This window comes from Talpa europaea, assembly GCF_964194135.1.
Source record: "Talpa europaea genome assembly, chromosome: 8".
Classification (NCBI taxonomy): Eukaryota; Metazoa; Chordata; class Mammalia; order Eulipotyphla; family Talpidae; genus Talpa; species Talpa europaea.
Window position 1 is genome coordinate 57,794,214 of NC_140075.1, and position 14,520 is coordinate 57,808,733.

The window sequence follows — 14,520 nt, forward strand, 5'->3', positions numbered from 1 at the left end:
AGTTCCAGTGACAAGACCACTCGGGAAAACCTTCCATGGAAGCCCTCTGGGTAGGGAGCAAACGGGCTCCCTACAGAGCTTTAACACCTTTGCAGCGCCTCTTGGGCGCTGGCTTAGCCTCTGACATGGACTTATTCTATGACTTTGCGGGAGTCCTGTCCCCTCTCGGCGCCTCTGCTCCCCGTTTATAAATAAAGGCTTTCAGCCAGGAACTCACCAGGACCTCTCCAGATCTGGTGCTCTGAGACCCCATAGATGTGCCCTGGCCGGCTGCCTCTCTTTCTGAGCTCTTTTCCCAGATTACGTGTGGTCAAACATCATCAGTAAAGCTCTCATTTTCAAGAATTTTTCTTGAATTACTCAAATCATTTTATAGTTTTCTTGAATTACTTTTATAATTTAACTTTTGAAAGCTAACTAAGGTGGGGGGAGGAGGAAAAAAAGGAGGCAGAGGAAGGAAAGAGCAGGGACAAAAGCGTGAATTTAGAGTTCTTGACACCAGGTTTAAGTCCCAGTTCTGATACTTCACAGCTGTGCAGTTTGGGAGAAATCTTTTTTTTTCCCTGTCAGAGCCTCAGTTTCCTTATCTGTCAACTGATAATAGAATCTAATTTTCAGGCCATTGTGAAGAGTAAATTAAATACAAGGTGCAACATCTTTTGCACATAGCAGACAGCTCATGCGTGGTGGTTATTGGACTGAGTCCACCTAGTCTTCATGTCCCTTGCTTTGAGTTTTGAGATGTAAACTCAGAAGCCTACAGGGGCCAGGCAGCTAAATGTGCCTGAGTGATGTGTCTGGGTATAGGGCCAGGTAGGGGCTGCAGGCAACGAGACTAAAAGGAGACATCTTCTAGCCTGCTCTAGCCCCCTACGGCAAGGTAGGAATATGGGGCTATCAGAATTTACCATTTTTCTGGAGAATCCCCAAAGCCATGCTTTTATGTTACAGCTTTCCATTTTAAAACATTGTCTCAGGTTTGCTATGACACACTATGCTGACCAAACAGGACACACCTGGTGCTGTTTTTCGTCCATGGGATGCTGCTTAGCAACCTCTGGTCTAAGTACTGCTGTCTCATCTTGTGTACTCTCGGAGACGGGGAGCTCACCACCTCTCTGCTGCCTCCTGCTTGAGTGCTGGGTGGGTGCTGATCGCATTTTCTGGGCCCTGGCAATGCTTTTCCAGTAAAGAAACCCTGCTGGCAGAGAACATCCTCTCAGAAGCCAAGGCAATGCCCCTGCCCTCCCCATGGCTCGATCTGGCCGGGAAATGCGGATTCTTCAACATTGCCTGGGCCCAAGCAGGACTGTCTGGCCGGCCTCAGTAGCCCTTTCATTAATTAACAACTGGCAGCAGTTTTGTGAGAGACCTTGAGCTGGGGAGGGGCGGGAGAGAGAAGCTGGTTGTCTCCTCAGTTATATGACAAACCCCCAGGAACTGGGGCTGGACCTTCTGCTCTGGATGAAATCCCCCATGGTAGCCAGTGTCATGGCAGGCATAAGGCCACTCGGGCTGCTATGACACTTCTCAGCCCTGTCATCAGTATGTAGGCTGGTGCCTTCCAGGGTGAGAGGGGACAGAGAGAGGTGACAAGGAAGTTCAGCACACAAGGGAGGCTGCCAGGTAGGGTCTGGAGTGAGGAAGGGGGTTGTTAAGATTCAGACACCCTGACCTCCACTGAGGTGCCAAAGCACTACTCCTTTGGGAATCCTCTGTCCTGCTCCCAGCCAGCCCCCGTCACTGCTGCATTCTCTCACTGGCAACATCTGTTTCTTCCAGGAAATCTCACTGCAGCACAGTGGTCACTTCACCTCCTGCCCCTTCTGCTCGGTCAGGCCTGCCCCTCAGGCCCTTCGAATGGGAAAGCAGCTGCCGAGGCAGTGGGCTGGGACGGATTCATGAGGCTCTTCTGGCTTCCCGTCCTCCCCTTGCCCACCGAACTCCAGCATCCAGGGTCAGCAGGGTTCAAGCAGCAACGCAGGGAGGGAGGAACTGTGAATCTGACACCCCTCAAGTCTGTAAGTTGACCTCTGGGGCTCAGCACAGTAGGCCAAGGGAAGACAGAGCCTCTGCCCTCCGGAGCTCAGGGCGAAGCATGGATCAAGCACGTGATTTGGACTTCAGCACTCTGAGCACAGCCCTGGGCTAGGCACCAGCAGTTTTGGCATCACCTGGGCGCTGATCAGAAATGCAGACTCTCAGACCGCCCCCTCCTTGCCGGATCCATGACCCTGAATCTGTATTTTAACAAGATCCCAGGTGAGGCCGAGGCAGGATGGTGTGAGAAGCACTACGTTACAGCGAACGCAGAGCTCCGGCCAAATGCCTGGAGGTGGCCAGAAGGGAGAGAAGGATGATGCTGGCGGAGTGGAGTGGCCCGAGACAGACATCCCAGAAGACCCAGGTGGCCCTAACGCCCGGGAAGGAGAGCAGATGCACAGGCAGACACAGGCACTGTGTGAGCCAGACGACCCGACAGCCCGAAAGCCTTGCCTCTCACAACAGCTAAGGGAATAAATGGGGCAGAGCCAGGCAGGGGAGAAAGCTGTCTCCATCCTCGTCAGGGCTTGCAACAGGGAGAACGGGATTCCAAGCCTCCCTACCCAGGTAATGTATGGTCCTGCCCTCCTACCCTCGCTCCCAAGCACCTCCCGCCACCCCTTTGGGTTTCTGTGCCCAGAGCACCTGGACATGGGAGGGTGCTGGTCTTTGCAGCACACGCTCCGCCCGCCGGCCCTAAACTTGTCAGGTTGGGCGAGTCCTTCTCAGTGGAGAATCTCACTGCCCACTGTGCCAGCTGACAGCACCGCCCAGGCAGCTCACCTTGGAATTCCCCTCTGCACCAAGGCACCCTTCCCCCTCTCCTGGCTCTGCGGCCTGCAGCTCCTTTTAGCCTGGCTATCCACACTGACAGCAAAAGCAGTGTTCCTGGGCCAAGGCCCCCAGAAGGTTCATCCAAGGAGAAGCCCCAGAACCCCCAGGCCCACAGCCGAACTGTAGTCTTCTTTCTCTTCGCACCTCTTACCTGAATAGTCCTTCCCACATAGGGCTGGAAGGAGAAGAGATGGAAGCAGGACTGAGGAAACTGAGAATATTAGTCCACAAGCTGAGCTCCTTTCCTTCTTTAGGTGGCTAACTCTGCACCCCTTCCGCCAGCCCCCTGTCCCTGTTTTCATTTCCATCTTGCTGGCAATGGGAGGTAGAGCCACAGATTTCAGATGGATCCCCGGTCAGTCTTCATGGAAGACTAGCACCTGTCTACCAGGCCAAGATTCTCTTCTGGAATGGTCTAGAATGAGGTTCACAACCTAGAGCCCCCAGCTGATCTTCAAATGCGGGAACCACCACCCTCAGAAATTGAGTGGCATGATGTGTGTGTCTGGATAACCGTGTATTTTTCAAGACAGAGACTAGAATTTCCAGCAGGTTTTCAGTGAGGTCTCTGATGCAAAACAGGTTCAGAACCACTGAACAGGAACAGAGCCTGGTCTGCCCAGGGCCCAGGGAAGGAAGCAGTGGGGGCAGGGGCGGTAGGGGTCACAAATGGTCTCTGCCAGCTCACAGGGTCTCTCACCTCACGGGTGACCACACTGTATGATCCGTGCCTAACATGGTGAGAGCCGCAGGATTCCACGCTCTAGGTGGGGAAACCAAAGCTCAGAGAAGGCTCCAGAAGGCCCACTGCCCCGTAGCACACTGGACTGGGGAGTGACATGCGATGAACAGCGGCAGTGCCTGGGCGCAAGGAGAAGCAGAACTTCGGGTGACCCCTAGCAGCAGTGAAGCCATTGGTCCACTTCCTAGGATTTCAAAGCCCAGCTGTCTCTCCCGAAGGAAAGGACCCTTCCCTTTGTGCAGATTCAGAAGGTTCGGGTTAGGAAAGGAAAAGGGCAGAGGGCTAAGAAGAGCCAAGCTTCTGTCTGCCTCCTCCCAAGGCCAAGCAAGAGTTTGGGTCACAGGAGTATTCTCAGAACTGACACCCCACACAAGGACTTCCCTGCCAGTCCCCATGTCCATTTACACAGTCCCAAGACACCTGCTCAGGCAGATCCCTGGACACGCACATGCAGGCCACCCCCCTGAGCCTGATGCTTGACAGCCGCACCAGTTTCTGGGAACAGAATCAGCGACATCTTTACTGGGGGTCCTCATTCCTTCCCCCTTCTCTCTTCTTGGGAAAACAGGATCACAGAGATACTACATTTTATTTGTTCCAGTTCCCCACTGCAAAGCTCGGCTCCCAGGACAGGGTTCATTAGAAAGAAAGGGCCCACCCAGGACCCAAGAGCCCACCCAGCTTTAGGTGGGAGCCCAGGGGCAATGTCCCAAAGGGCTCTGTGTCCTGACCTCCTCCCTCACCAAAATTTAAACACAAGTTTCAAAAGGCAAACGAGCAGCCCCTGGGGTAGTCAGGCATGGTATGAGGGAAGGGATGGAGGGGTGCCGAGAAGCAGAGGCAGTCAAGAAGAGCCTATTATTAGACGTGGTCCACAGTGTTCAGGTCCTTTAGAGCACAGCACACCCCAAGCCCTTGAAAAAGGCACCCAGCCTTCCTCCCCCAGGGACGGAGAGGCCGGAAGCAGCCCATGACAGCGAGTCCTGAACTCCAAACCACAAACTCAATCTATCATGGTTTGCTGGCGATTCTTTATTAAACCAATTCTGCTGGATCAATGCTTCCTGCCCGTCAAAATGATGAATAAATCTTCAACTGGCCTGAGCAAAGCTTGCAGAAGCTCTTGTGAAACTGAGATGAGCAGTGGGGATTGGCTCCATATAGAGCCCCAAGGCCAGGGACTGAAACTCCAGGGTCTGAGGCTTGGGATGGTGGGTAAGCGGGGAATGGGTGAGGCTGGATTTTCAAAGCATCGAAGCCTTAGCCAGGTCCTTGTCTTTTTGACCTTCTGAAGATGAGGCCAGTTGTTTTGGCCTTGAGACAGAAGAGGCAAGGACCACTGCCCCTCCAGACACACACACTCAGGTGGTCTTTCTTGGATTTCATTCCTTACACCCCACCCGGCACCAGACAAGGCTGTGCATAAGGACGTGTGCTTCCACCTACCAGTCCCTGTTGCTTGTGGTACAACCTGAAATTCAAAGCCCATGACTCTCTCCTGTTGCCCATCTATCAATCCTGCAGCATCTACCCCTTTTTATTCCCACCATCCTCCCTCTTGCTGTGTCCCGGGAAGCCTGCAGTTAGTGGGGGATTCTGCAGCAGGGGAACCGCAGACAGACATGCCAAGTTGGACAGAGTCAGGAAGGTGGGAAGGTCCCTGTTGATGCAATTATCCCAGTCATTGCCCTTTACTATCCAAAGTAAGGGGAGACCTGGAAGGTAGGGTCCCACTCCCGGTAGGTGCTTGATCAATACCTGTTGTGGATGGAGGCTAAGGCCTGCCCGGGGTTAGGGCTTTGCAGTACCCCACCCCAGCCCATGCAATGGAGTTGGTGATGAGAACCCTGAACAGAGGCTTTCAGACAACAAAGACAGGGGTACTGAGCATGGGAAGGGCGGGTCCCTCAAACAGTCTCAGGTGATTGACATGGCATTCTACCTACAGCCACCCCCAAGGAATTCAGAGGGAAAAAGAGAAGCCCAGAACCTCCAGGGCAGTGAAGGAGACACAACTCTGTTCTAGTTCAGGCTGGGATCCTCGGTCCCCAGAGAAGACTGGAAGAGATGTTCCCTGACCTAGGGAACTAGCCACAACTCCTGAGGGCAGGGTCCACATTTGCTCACATAACTTGAAGACTATGGCCTTATTTGGCCTAATCTCTGGTCTCCTCCACCTTCTGGGAATGGGAACCCTGAATATTAGGGTTAGAAAGAGAAGTCCCTTTGAAAAAGAAAAGGGGGGGGGTGCCTCTGTTCACCACCTATTTTAAGCCATTGAGTGTTGCCTGACTGGTCATGCCCAGCACATGAAATCGCTCATTGGATAGAAAATGGTTTTGCTCTCATTACCAATCTAGCTTCCCGGGAGTTTGCAAGGAGGGCTCTGGGTTGCAAAATGCTTATTTATATTGGCAGACCAGCAGAGAAGGGGGCTAAATAGGGGCCAAGGTGTATACATATCTATATATAGGGAGAGAAAGAGAGAGAGCGAGAGAGAGAGAGAGAGAGAGAGAGAGGGAGAGAGAGAATATGAATGGATGAATGAAACCCAGTTTAAAAAGGTAAATGTTTTCCAGACCCTCACTTCAATCAGGAAAGTCCAGGGGGGACTGGGAAACCCCTAGACCTGATTTAGGGGGATCCCTGATCCCAACTTCATAGGCAATCACCATCTCTCACTTTGCACAGAAATCCCCATGACCTAGAGTGGTATCTGCTGTTCAGTGGCATCTGACTCAGGTGATGGGGGAGGGGGCAACGTCCCTCCTAACCACATGCAGTCACACTGTTTGGGAACCAATGGATGACCCAGGAGAAACCTAGCAGCTGCTGGAGCTTGGGTCCCCGGAGTGAGGATGGAGCACTGGATGAGGCTGGGGTTACAGGACAGCAGCTCATCAGTCCAGACACCAGGTATCTTCACTGACCACTATTATTAGCAAGGTCATCATGTCATGTCAGTCCCAATGCCGGTTGCCCAGGGTGCCTAGTTTTGGCCCACCACTGGGCATGTGGTGCTGGCCCAGGGACAAGGTGGGGGGCACAGGACTTTTACACTGGGCCTGGGGACCTCAGCCCTTCAGGGGCCCAATTTTCCCTCCCCAGCTGTAGCTCTCCAGGGCACCAGAAGGCAGATCTTAATGTCTGGGGTCAGCACTGTAGGAGTTGGCCCCGCTGCTCAGAGGTCTGTCTCCCGCTGTGGCCCTGCTCTGCAGGCTGAATGATCTGGAGCTGCCTCTCAGATGGCCATCCTAACCCGGCAGCCCAGAAGAGGGAGGTGGATGTATGGCTGAAGGTGGCAAAGCCTTAGTCTGGCTGCAGGCGGTGGGACTAGGCCAGGCTCAGAACACCTTTTCAGCATGTCTCTACGGTGGCCCGGACCTAGAAGATGAGGACAGAAACTGAGCAAAGTTCCCGGCGCTGATGGAGCAGATCTGGGGGTGCCACCGAGCCTAGCAGCGCCCCACTTTTCCCAGAGCGCCCAGCTCCGAGGAAGGAAAGTTAACTCCGGCTGAGAGGCAGGGCCGAGAGAGGAAGCACGCCTGCCGCCACTCCACTCCACTCGGGGCACCCACATCACATCCCCGCCGCCGGGCCCCCTTACCTGAAGTCGCTGTAGGGGTGGATTATCCAAAACCCCGCCGACTTAACCCGCTCCTGCTCACGCTCCACGGCTTTCTGGCTGCCGAACATCCTCAGAGAAAATTTGTTCACCCCGGGCTGGAGCATGGCCCCGAACTGGCGCTGCATGAAGCCGGCCTGGCCCAGGCGCACCTCGGCCTCGGGCAGGATCTGGTCGCCGGCGGCCGCGCCTCCTTCCACTTTGATCGCCGTGTCCATCGCGGGCGGCTCGCAGGAGGCGGCGGGCGGCGGCGGCGAGGCGGCGGGCGGGACCGGGGCGCCGGGGCGCTCGGGCTCGGCCGCCAGGCCCGGGGGCGTCCTGTCCTCGCCGGGGGACGCGTCGCCCTCGGCGATGAGCCGCCGCTCCTCGGCGGAGTCATGCAGGTGCCCGTGGCCGCCGCCGCCCCCCGCCCCGCCGCCGGCGCCGGCGCCCCGGCTGCCCAGCGAGGCCAGGCTCCCGCGGAAGCGCCGGCAGTCGCCGTTGGTGCTGGACTTGCCCGCGCCGCGGCCGGGCCCCTCGCCGTCCGCCGCCCCGAGGGCCGCGCCCCGGGGCTCCGCGCCGCCCGCGGCCGCCGAGGGCGAGGGCGAGGGCAGCGGCCGCAGCCGGATGCTCCGGCGGCTCGGGTCCTGGCGGCCTCCGGCCCCGTCCTCCTCGGGGTCCTCCTCCTCGTCCATGATCCACGCCTTGGCCCCCACCTGCTGCGGGAGGCTGTAGAGCCGCTTGCGCATGGACGGCGGCAGCTTGTCCATCGCTCCAGGGGCCGGGGCCGCGCCGGGGGCCGAGCAGCGGGGGCGGCGCCGCGGACCCGCTCCAGGTCCGCGCGTCGGTCTGTCCGCCCGCGAGGACGCGTCCTTCGCCGCCGCGGGGCCGCCTCAGGCGCCCATGCCGGGGCGCGCCCCCGGAGTCTCCCGTCCGGCTGCGGGTGCCCGGGCGCGGCGCGCGGCGCCTCCTCCCAGAGCCGGGCTGGGCGCGGGGACCCCGCGGTCCCGCCCGCGCTCCCTCCTCCCGCGCTCAGGGGCGCGGCGCGCGGCCGGGCTCCGGGCGCCCCGCCCCCGCGGGGAACAATGGGCGCGGGGAGCCGCGGCGCGGCGGCCGCTGCGCTCCGAGAGCCCCTCGGGATGGCCGGGCGCGCAGCCCGCGCGCCTCCGGGGCGTGCGTCTCGCGGGCGGCGGACTGTCCGTCTGTCCCGCCGTCCCGGCCGCGCGGCCGGCGCTCGCGAGCTCGCCCCGCGGACTCTGGCCGAGCCCGGCCGGCCCGTCCCGGGGCTCCCGCCGCAGCCGAGCGGAGCCCAGCGGCCCGCCGGGCTTACATCAGCGGCCGCCTCCCCCGGAGCGCCCTCCGGCAGCGCCCGGGCTCCCGCGCCCCGGAATATTCATGAAGCGCCGCAGCTCGCGGGTTGCCATAGGAGCGGCGCCCGCAGCCCGGCCTGCCTACCTGGGCTTCTTAAAGGGGCAGCGGCGCGGGCGTGGGGGCCCGCGAGGGGGCGAGGGGGCGGGCCCCGCGGCGAGCCCCGGGGGGACTCTCGCCCGACTTTGGGAGTTGGGCGGAGAGGCGCCCTTCATCTGAGGCCCGCAGATGCCTTCCATGGACCGAGGGCTGGGAGCGCGCCCCAAGTCCAGGGCTGCCTCTTTGCTGTGAATCCCCCACCCCAAGATGAGGGGGTAGTGGGAGATAGTGGAGGGTGGCAGGGGCGGGGGGTTTCCTGATCGCGTTCTCTGAGCTCAGGTCTAGCCTTTCTCTCTGGTGGTTTTGCTTCTCAGCTGAGTCTCCAACCCTCCACCAGGGAGGCGGGCGGGTCGTCTGGACGCGGAGCCGCGGGCCTTCCCGCACCGCGCCTGGAGAGGGGGTTTCTGAGAAATGCGCTGCGTCGGGGCTGCTCCCAGGGTTTTCCTGTGACATCTGCTGGGAGCAAATCCCCCGATGATCTTTTTTCTGCCAAGCGTCGCAGTGACCTGGCAAAGAGGGCTTGGGGGGGGGGGTGGGGGGGCACTCGTTCGGAGACGTCCAGGGCACTCGGGTGGGACCCAGCCCTTCGATGGAAGACTTCGAGGAAAATGTGCCTGCAGCATCCCCACATGCCGAGTACGTTCCTGGCACGCACCTCTCCAGGGATGAATCCAAAACGGGTGTTCTGAGACCAGTGGGCAACAAACGGGAGCCAGTGGACCGGTTGCTCTGATGAGCTGGCACTCTAAAACTAGCTAGCACTAGCCCGTGAGTTTTTATTCCAAAATGTGACAACCCTGTATGGGCCAAAACTAGGTGAGTTCCTGTCCCACCCTGCCTTCGCCTACCCCCGAGGGACTGCACATCCCCCACTCCCTATGTGTCTGTCCTTCCCCACCTCCCTCAGGCCAGCTGTGTGTCCCCTCTGTCTGAGTGCAGACTCTGGGCTTTTGGATATATTCCACCAAGTCAGCGTAAGCTAGAACTCTGTTCCTCTTCAGCACCCTAAGACTGCCTGATACTCCCCCTACCCCAATCCACACAGGCCAGGTTGCCAGACACCCACCCTCCTCCCTGCCCTGGTGGTTTTGCTTCTCAACTGAGGGTCAACAAGGTGGCTCAGAGGGTACCCAGATGCTGCCAGGACCAGTGCCCCAGATAAGCTCTGAAATGGGTAGGAGGCATTAGAGGGAAGATTGGGCTTTGGATTAATGTTGAACTGGAGGCTGAGCAAAATCTGATAGGAGGGAGTCAGAAAGGTCCCTTAGCTTTGCTATGAGGATTAAATGAAGTTTTTTCTTCAGAGGATTTTTTTTAAATTGCATTCTTAGCCCACTTGTGACTATCTCCAATCAGAGCAGAAATTTTGAGAGCAGGGTGGGTGGAGGAGGTAGCAGGACTTTTCCTCTCTATCCACTGAACCACAGGACCTCCCATGGGGGGAGGGAATGGCTGGGATATGACATCACCGCTAGCTGGCATTTCTACTTTTGAGCAGTTCTGAGCTGACAGTTCTCTGCACAGATGCTGGAAGGCCTAATCCCTGAATGTCCTTGGGTATCCTTGAGAAGGAGTGTTCTTAACCGTCTGTGAGCTCTGCCTGCCCTTGTTTGCCAGCCACAGGAAGAAGACCTCCATGAAACCACTTCTTAGGGTTTCTTCTGTATCTGGCTGGGAGCTAGTCTGTCCTAATACAGCTTCAAGAAGCCAGCCTAAACAGACTTTCCAGTAGCCGTGGTAGAGGCATCCCCTCCTTTCGGAACCCTCTCCTTGGCCATGACCCCCTTTGATTTGTCATGACCCACAATCTCCTGTCAACCTGATCTTTGATTACTTAGTGCAACCTCTACAAGACTGAACTCCCTGATGGTAAGACAAGTCCAACTCATCTCAGAGTCCTCGGCATCAACACAAGGGTGGATAGAGAGCAGGGCAATAAGTGTCAATTCTGCCAATGAGTGGGGGACCCTGGAAGTCAGCTAGTGGGGGACCCTGGAAGTCAGCTAGTGACTGGGACCCTGGAAGAAAATGGAGGGGAATACCAAAGTTCTGCTTCCTGGGATACTGTGGTCACAGGTCAGGGCCGCTTAATTCCTCCCCCTCTATTACTTCTCTACCTTCAATTTGGTTAGCAGCACCCAATCAGGACCATCTAGGACCACCCTTGGGTGTAGAAGTGGCTATTAAATAAAATAGGCACTCAGCAACTTGGCCTCTCCTGTCTCCATGTGAAAGTATAATGGACAGCCATGGTCTTCCAGAAGTCTGGGGGACAGAGAAGGAAGAGACCCAGGTCTTGCCTTTGGTGGACTACAAGTTGTAGGGAAACTAGGCTCAGGAAAGAGGAGAAAACTCCAGACTAGAGCACAATGTGTACTAAATCATGCCTCAATCAAAGAGAGATTTAAGGAGGAGGACCTTACTGAGCTTGGAGTAGCTAGGGAGGACTTCCTGGAGGAGAGCATCAAGTTTGGTGAGCATCATGTATCCAGAACATTGTAATTTATAATTCATTTATTAATAAAGGCAGAGAAATGGTAAAGAATGGAAAGGAAACAGCCCCTACACTCGGTGTTTTCCCCATTTCTCCACCAGGTCTCATGGTCTCACCTTTCCAACACTACCTACAAGGTCTGGGGTCAGCTCTAGTTTATTTGCTAACATAATTGACAGGATCTGGGGACCTCAATGAGGGGGATCCCTGTCTCTGCATCTAGAAAGGGAAAAGAACTATGGCTCTCAGCTTTGGTGGGAAACAGATGGATTTCTTGCAGGGCTGCTGGAGGGTGTGTACATTCCTAGAATGCAAACCAAGAGACGATCTGGGTCTAAGAGAGAAGGGACTGGCAGATGGGCTTCCTTCCCTGGAAGGGATGCTGAAGATCAATGAGATTCAGAAGACCTGCTGGGAGTGGGGTGGGGGTGTAGCTGATCCTATATATCAACCTCAGACCTGATTTAATGAGACCTGGATGAACAGAGGGGAATGGGAAAGTCTTGCTTGTTTATTTGCTTGTGGGCTGAGGGCATTGCTTATGCGTGAATAGACAGCACTGGGGTAAGACAGTGGGTCCTGCATTCTACAACGCCCAGGTTTTGGCCAGTTCTACTTGAAATTTAACCAAAAAAGAGACAGAACAATAGAGATGTTCCAGGGGAAGGTTGCCAACTGTCATTTCTTAGAAGACAGTCTTTTAGTCTAACATTATATCTTTGCCATACTTTCTGTGTTAAAATGCCCTTTTATGAAATCATAGTGCGAGGAGATGGTATTTTTTATGTCCTTGGCTAAATAAAACGTTGGCATAGGGTGCTGTGTTTGTTCCCAAAAATCATTTTTTAAATGTTACTGGTCTGTGAATTCCAAAAGTCTGGGAGCCCCTGCTGTAAACAATAGATCATGAGACTAGAAAACAAAAGCTGTAGAATTAAATACTTCTCTGTCATTTACTGTCTTTGTAAGCCTCGGTCTTGCTCATATGGAAAATGGGTTTGACACTACATACCTCTTAAGTTACTGTGAAGACTACATGAAAAAATGAACGTGCCTAGTAGGGTTTCTCTTTTGTACTAAGTTCTCAATAAACACTGAGAGATGGAGTACTGAATAATCCCTGCATTAGCCAATGGAAGAGGAGACTACCTCTGGAATCTGATTTAGGTCACTTATCCATCTTAAAAATTGCTTTTGACAAAAGAATGTTTCTTCAAAAGACAGAAAGGATGTCTTGCTATACAGGATTGCTTTCTTTGAGTTCTCTGTCCCTAATAAACCCAGGGGTGAGTGTCCGGGGAGGCAGTCATACTTTTCTCTGGGATGAGCACTTGCCTAAGGGGGATCAGAGGGGAACTGACTCAAAGGCCATGCCCTCGATCCTCTGTTCAAGACCTCTACCACGCACAGGGGCAACTTCTCCTTTCTGTTTCGTGTAGATATGGTCCTGCCCACTGTACCTTCTGCTCTGCTCTGTGGCAGGCCTCCTCTATGTGCTGAATCAGCAACACAGAGAAATCAGAAATTTCTGCTGGGAGTCCTAGCCTGGGGACCTGGGAGTCCTAGGAGGAACAATGGAATCAGCTCCTTTCCCTGAAATTTCCTCTCTTAAGGCTTCCTGATGAAGAAACTAGAAAGGGGGGAGGGGCACATAGGAAGAAAGTCTGGTTGGAAGTCAATGTATGGGAAGAACGAAGCAACCAGATTTTGCCAAGCCCTTGGGTGACCATCCATGAGCACAAAAACACATGGATAGAGGCTGAGAAGGTAGATGCCTTAGCTCGGGCAGTTCCCAGAATGGTGGCCCAGCAAAAAATCATTAGAAGTTTATCATCGAGGGTCAGAGTAAGTGGTTCAGAAGCTAAGAGCAACGGTGCTCCTGAGTGTGGTCAAGGTGGGCTTCCTGGAGGATGCAGAAAGTGAACCGTCTTCTCTCGCACGCGCACTTGCTGTGTGTGTGTTTCTTATGGAGAAACAGTGAGTAGAGTAGCCTAGCAGGAATGAGGCCTGCTGTATTCTCTCAGTGGTAAACAAAGCAGGGCTAGAGAATAGGGCTAAGGTAAGGGGCCACCTTAGGGACCACAAAATTCTGCCTTTAGTTTGCTCTGGGAGAAAGCCTGCTGTCCCTGTGGAAGGCAGGTACTATGTCCCTTGATCCCCTTTCTCCCAACATCCCCACCCCCAGACTCTGACTCTAAAAATCACTGGGAGTCAACACACCCGCCCTTCCCCCAATGACAGTAAGGCATTAGTGAAAGAAAGTTCTTCAGGCTTAATTTCCTATTTGGCTTGCCACCTGCTTTCTCTTCTGTTCTGCCTGGTTTCTTCAGGATCTAGATGTGTTAGGCAGTGTATTCTCCTCTTTGCTACCCACCCCACTCTGTGCAAGACCCCACCTGTGAGGTGCTGGAGCCCAGCAGAGCCCTAGGCCTTTTCATCGGCAGGCCAGTCCTTGCTCCATCGCCCTTGTTCTCTTCACTCTCTTGCCCCTTCCTGCACTCCTGGCTGTTGCTGCAGGATTGTGCCAAGGCCCTGGCCAGGACATCATGCCCCCCTCTTCCCAGGGAGGCAGGAGAAAAATGTGCTGACAGCTGAGCCAGGCCTGGACTGTGTCTCTGTGTCCTGCTGGGGCTCCAGGACGTCTGGGCCACCTGGAATCAGAGCCAGGAGGGAGAGGGAGGCACTTGGGGTAGAGGGAGGCCCCCAAGGTGCTGGCTGAGCTGACTGCCAAGAAATAAGTAGCAGAGACTCCTCTGTTCCAAATCTGGAATTCACCATCGCTCACGGCTGAAGTGAGTTCAGACAGGGGCCTTAGGGGTGGTTTCAACAGTTGGGTGGAGGTGGTAGGGAGGGAAAGAAGGATGAGACAGGAAGGACTAGGAGAGAGGGAAGAGGCTGGCAAAAGGGGCAGGGTGGTGGTAGCAATGGTGCGGAGAGGCAAGTAGGGAGCGGTGGAGATATGGGGCTTACTCTGGGGACCCCAGGGTGGCCTGGGAAATGGACCCAGCTCAGCCCTAACACAGCGCCTTCCCTCTGTCAAACTTTGCCTATGCTGGCCTCCCTGCTATGCCCTCAGTCCAACTTCCATATATTCACATTTTCTTCTTCCCCCAATTTTACCTCATTCTTTTTATTTGTTCAATCATTCACCCGTTTATTTATGTAGCCAACTCATGGAGTGCCTACGTGTGATGCAAAAAGAGCCCTCCCCTAATCTCCAGGCTGTGACAAGAATAAGGCAAACATAGAAGTTCCTATAAGCCACGGTCGAGGGTCACATGCTATAGACAAGTGGCTAGACAACAGAGGAAGGAGGAGGAAGAGCAGAGAGGAGGG

The 14,520-nt window shown here is 55.3% G+C and overlaps 1 protein-coding gene across 1 annotated transcript in view; it reads right to left on the reverse strand.

The window, feature by feature from the left end:
• Positions 1–7,993, reverse strand: part of HCN4 (hyperpolarization activated cyclic nucleotide gated potassium channel 4) — a gene marked incomplete at its 5' end in the record, with an annotated part of 50,688 nt that extends 42,695 nt beyond the window's left edge. Inside the window, one exon of the mRNA XM_084240551.1 lies at positions 7,227–7,993. Within this exon, the coding sequence (XP_084096677.1) occupies positions 7,227–7,993 (767 nt within the window). The remainder of the gene's footprint in view (positions 1–7,226) is intronic.
• Positions 7,994–14,520: the final 6,527 nt, after the last annotated feature.